Source organism: Pinus tabuliformis, chromosome 4_1 (genome assembly GCF_031772625.1).
Source record: "Pinus tabuliformis cultivar Carrire ecotype Pingquan chromosome 4_1, CPIR1, whole genome shotgun sequence".
Classification (NCBI taxonomy): domain Eukaryota; kingdom Viridiplantae; phylum Streptophyta; class Pinopsida; order Pinales; family Pinaceae; genus Pinus; species Pinus tabuliformis.
In genome coordinates this window covers 360,196,926-360,201,552 of record NC_142303.1, presented here as the reverse complement: position 1 = coordinate 360,201,552, position 4,627 = coordinate 360,196,926, and the positions used below count along the sequence as shown (strand labels likewise).

The following is a 4,627-nucleotide window of genomic DNA, read 5'->3' as shown; positions in this document are numbered from 1 at the left end:
AGCCATTATGATCCTATTCAATTTTTCAACATGGTGTAATGACATGGAACATTTTGATAAGGATTCGATGTGTATAAAGACCAAGTTGAGAAATCCAACACTTTTGATTCGTTTTCATGTAATCGCATTAGAATGCATCGATTAAGCTATCATTCCTTGCAAGCTCAATACCCCGTGTGATATTTGTCTTTTCTATACATAGATGCATTTACTATACCCTCTTGGACATGCTGCACGAAGGAGTTTGACAAAGAGTATCAGTGTAAAGACCAAGTTCATAAATTGAGTGCTTTTGCAAGTAAATTGAGTGCTTTTGCAAGTGTGTACAATGCTAATTTTCATTTGATCATTCAATCAGATACAGTTATATAGAAATGGGATCGTTCAAATTTCAAAGCAGCAGTTAAATAAGAAGAAATTGATTCACTTCTACCCTATTTAGAGATTTTCAACGACCGAAAACAGTCAAAAGCAAGTTAACCAAACTTATTCCTACGTTAAATACACATGCACTTTCTGCAGACAGCCTTATATTTTCCTGGACACACTACTGTCTACAACTCTCGATAATCAGAATTACTGTAAGGAGAGAAAAGCTCGCAAAACCAATTCTTCTTTCTCATTGGATTCCGTACCATGTCTCTGCAAAGGGTATCGTTGTCCCATATCTGAAAACTGTCCAGACAGATTTTCGAATAGAAGGGTGTAAATTTCTTCATATGCTTGGAATGGCTATCGATATCTGCCTCCATTTCCCTGATACTTGGAAGGACAAATTTTCCCGACAGAAAATGGGCTAGCCACTGAGTACGTATTTCAGTGGAATGCAGATTTGATAAACATTCTGGATAGCCAAGAATTGCCATACAAGGAATGCGTGGATGGATGAGCCCCCTGTTTATTCTCAGTAGAAAAGTGACTTAGGCGTTAGGGGTCACACCTTCATCAGCTTTTTCACCTCAATTGAAGCACTTGAATTAACAATGACAATGAACAGGAAAACATTAAAGAATCCAGAGCTGTAGTGAATAACTAACCTGTATAGAGGAACTACAGCTGATTTCTCGAGAAGTTCTGAAAAAATCTTTGGAAGTAGGCTCTTCAGTTTTTTTTCACTGTCATAACCAGTAGCCAACAGCACAAGATCAGCTTCCACCACTGTTTGATCATCTAATACAATCCCCTTACTGCAAAAACCCCAGTTGGTAGATTTTCGAAAGTGTATGCAACCTTCCTCTGCTTTTGAAAACAAACCATCTAGAAGCGATGAAATTTGACAAGAAGTTAACTCCTGAAGGAAGCTGTGATGTGGAACAAGGCCGTACTTTCTCAAAGGAAGTTTCCAAATAAGGTAGAGCTCCACAAACTTGAACATTGCCCATCTCTGCAGAAAAAGGGATACAAGCAATGAACTCCTACACTTGTATAACGTTATCTTCACTCTACTACTTTTATTGTGAATTTTAAGTATGTCTATGCAGATTTATGTATGGAATTTTTGGTGTTGTGTAAAAGTAAGTGAAAAACTTCAGACATATTACTAGTGCTTTAAGAAAATCCAGAAGTTTTGGAAACAACTTCTACAAATTACTCCTAATATTATCCGAGATTTATGATTTGAAAATTCCAATGAAATAGAGAAAAGAATACCATGGGTGCAAATAGGCGCGATATAAGGTTGTACAGAAACCCTTGACCGGGTTTTTCAAGTAACAACTGGGCAAAACGTGTACCGTAAAAAAATGATAGGGGCACTCCCCAAACGCTGTAGGAAGGAATTGTCCAGTGCGCTGCTCTGAACACCAGCGTACAGGGATGGCCACCTTCTCCCCCACCAAATGTACAGGGATGGCCACCTTCTCCCCCACCAAATGTTACAGAGAGCTCATCAGTAACCCTAGTATACTTATGAATCAAAAAACATTTATGGGGTAGGGTCTATTATCTAACAATATATACCTTGATTTGCCTCAGCACATTCCACCGCTAAATCCATTGCTGACTTCCTAATACCGATAACTACAATTTTTTTCCTTTTGATAGGCTCAGCGGCACTCATTTCATCCAAGGCTGAGTAGTCCAATGTATGCAAAACTTTTCCTTGAAATACTGCCGGCCCTTTACCGGGAAGAAGTGATGGGATCTTGGGCACATCCCCATATCTACCAATGCATATTATTAAGAATTCAAAATGATGCCACTGCATGAACCAAGGGAAACCAAAACAATTCAATATAGTCCTCGATGGCAGGGAAATTTTCGTGGCACCAAGTGAATCTACCTATTCTTTCAAATTAGAAGAGGGTGGTATAATCATTAACGCATTGAAAACATTTTATATATATATCAAATCTAAATTATAATCTCAAAAAATTCTAACAACTTTAAAATTAATTTAAAAAACCAAAATTTAAAACATTTAAACTGAATTTATATTTAAATTGAACTGCAAGTGGGTTTTTCTTGATGGGGTGTACTTACAATCAAAAGATGCCGAGCATATAAGAAATATTAATGTGGGGCATATATTGTATTGGACCTTGGTAAGTTTTATCACTTTTAGTGGGAAGGAGGAAGTAGCACAAATAGTCCGGCAGAAATCATAGCATTATGGGGGACACTACTATATGTAAAATGGTTGGGTATTGAGACCATAAAAATATTAGGGGACTCAAAATGTGTCATTGAATGGGTACAGGGATAGATTCAATTCAATCCTGATTCTGGAACAGACTCTTCCACATATTACATATAGGTATGTGTACCGACATATCTACCCTTCGACAGATTAGATATAGATTACATATAGGCATGCGTACCGGGAAAAGAATGGAGTTGCACACATGTTATCAAAAAGGGGCATTGCATCAGAATGGGGTTGCACACATGTTATCAAAAAGAGGCATTGCATCCTAAACATGTTTCATTCACTTTCATTCTTTGCAGGGTGCAGTAATAAATGAAGGAACTAGTGAGATCTTGTAGCAAAGCAATTATGTATAAGTGGAAGATAGAGACACTTTAGAAATAGAGGTGTGCTAATAGATTTTCAAAGTAGAATCATAGGGGATAATGGAGATATGACAGATAAATAAGATTTTGCACTAAATTTTTATTCAGTAAAATGACAAATAAGTTTCAAAAATAATTTTTTTGAAAAATATATATCAAAAACAAGCTATTATAATCACCTCTTTATTAATGAAAATAATATTTTTTCTACTTAAAAAATAAGAATGAAATTTAAAAAATCCACCAAACTTAAACATAATATGAAAAAGTATTCAGGTTGTACTCGCCAATTTATCCGATTTGTTATACACGATATTCTTAATAATAATAAATTGCTATATTTATTTTACTATTGCCTTCCTAATTAAGATATTTGGTTGAAGTGATTAATTAACTGGTACCATGCATAAAAGGAAACAACCATATTATATCCTCTCTCTCTCTACCTCTGTGGATTCTCCATTGCTTTTCTGCACACCCACTTCCCAAACTGCATTATTGGCATATGGACCTCCGTTCTTACCCCATAACCCAGCATGTTCCAGACTGTTTTCACAATATTCTTGGCCAATATATCGAATCTCCGCCACTTTGGAATTGAAGTTAATGTAATCAAGCAATCCAAAATGCATGGCATAGCTCTGGAAGTAGTCCAACACCTCAGAGTGCGTTGGGAATTGGTTAGTTACATGGCTTGGCCATGGAAAATCAGTAAATTCGAAGGCAGGGCGACTAGTCTGTAGCTTTGTTGAAGAAAATGTTTCTCTCCACAGGCCGCCAATTCCTTGTTTTGCTTCAAACACCGTGGGCTTCAGATTTCGACTCAGTAAATATTTGGTTGCAAGGAGACCACTCATTCCTGCCCCTATGATACAAACCCTTCTATTCTCAGTCTTACCTTCCATCACCAAATTCTCTAAGTAGTTAGCCACCAATTTGTCTAGCAAATTTTAGCACTTAACCAATGCCAGTCAGACAGTTCTCTCTTTTTCTCTTTGTATATATAGCAATTTAACGGAACAGATTTCCAAGCGTACGTTCGAGAAATCAGAGAATTCCAACTCTCAACGTTAACATTGTACGCCATCCACGTTAACTTGAGGCATCCACATTTTTCAGTCTCCACGTAAAGCAAATTTGTCACTTTGAAACAGACAAAATCAAAGTCAAAAAGAAAAATTCTTAATTTCACATAGCCGGCTGTTCGTTTCAATTCCAACCAAGTTTTCGTGATTTTATTAAAGTTTCAATATCTTATCCAAACAACGTGTATATCCATTGACATAATTCTAGATTGAAATGACTTCCATAATTCTAGATTGAAATGCTCTCCCGTGAAGATTTGGAAAGCTTTCCTGTGGAGTACTGTTCTAAAGGCGAAGTTTGCGTTCAATTATTATGTATGTTTTTTACTAATTTTAAAGATAATTTTTTTAATAAAATTATTATCTTTTAATATCTAGAATGTATAAATAAATTAAAATTTTAAAATTTCCTTAAAATAAATTTATTATATATATATACTCACTCTTACTTTGTTCCAAAAGTCTCAATCAAATGTGTCGTGGACGTAATTACTCTATTTTGGAAATGGTGTAAACGCTGTCTAATTTAT

At 35.8% G+C, this 4,627-nt stretch overlaps 1 protein-coding gene across 1 annotated transcript; it reads right to left on the bottom strand.

Annotated features, from left to right (window-relative positions):
* Positions 1 to 405: 405 nt before the first annotated feature.
* LOC149175780 (putative flavin-containing monooxygenase 1) lies at positions 406 to 3,960 on the bottom strand. The gene is made up of 5 exons (XM_089422957.1): positions 3,459 to 3,960; positions 1,960 to 2,200; positions 1,651 to 1,823; positions 1,038 to 1,384; positions 406 to 894 (listed from the first exon to the last, which is right to left on the bottom strand). The coding sequence occupies exons 1-5, from the start codon at positions 3,915 to 3,917 to the stop codon at positions 555 to 557; spliced, it is 1,560 nt and encodes a 519-aa protein (XP_089279083.1). The 5' UTR covers positions 3,918 to 3,960; the 3' UTR covers positions 406 to 554.
* Positions 3,961 to 4,627: the final 667 nt, after the last annotated feature.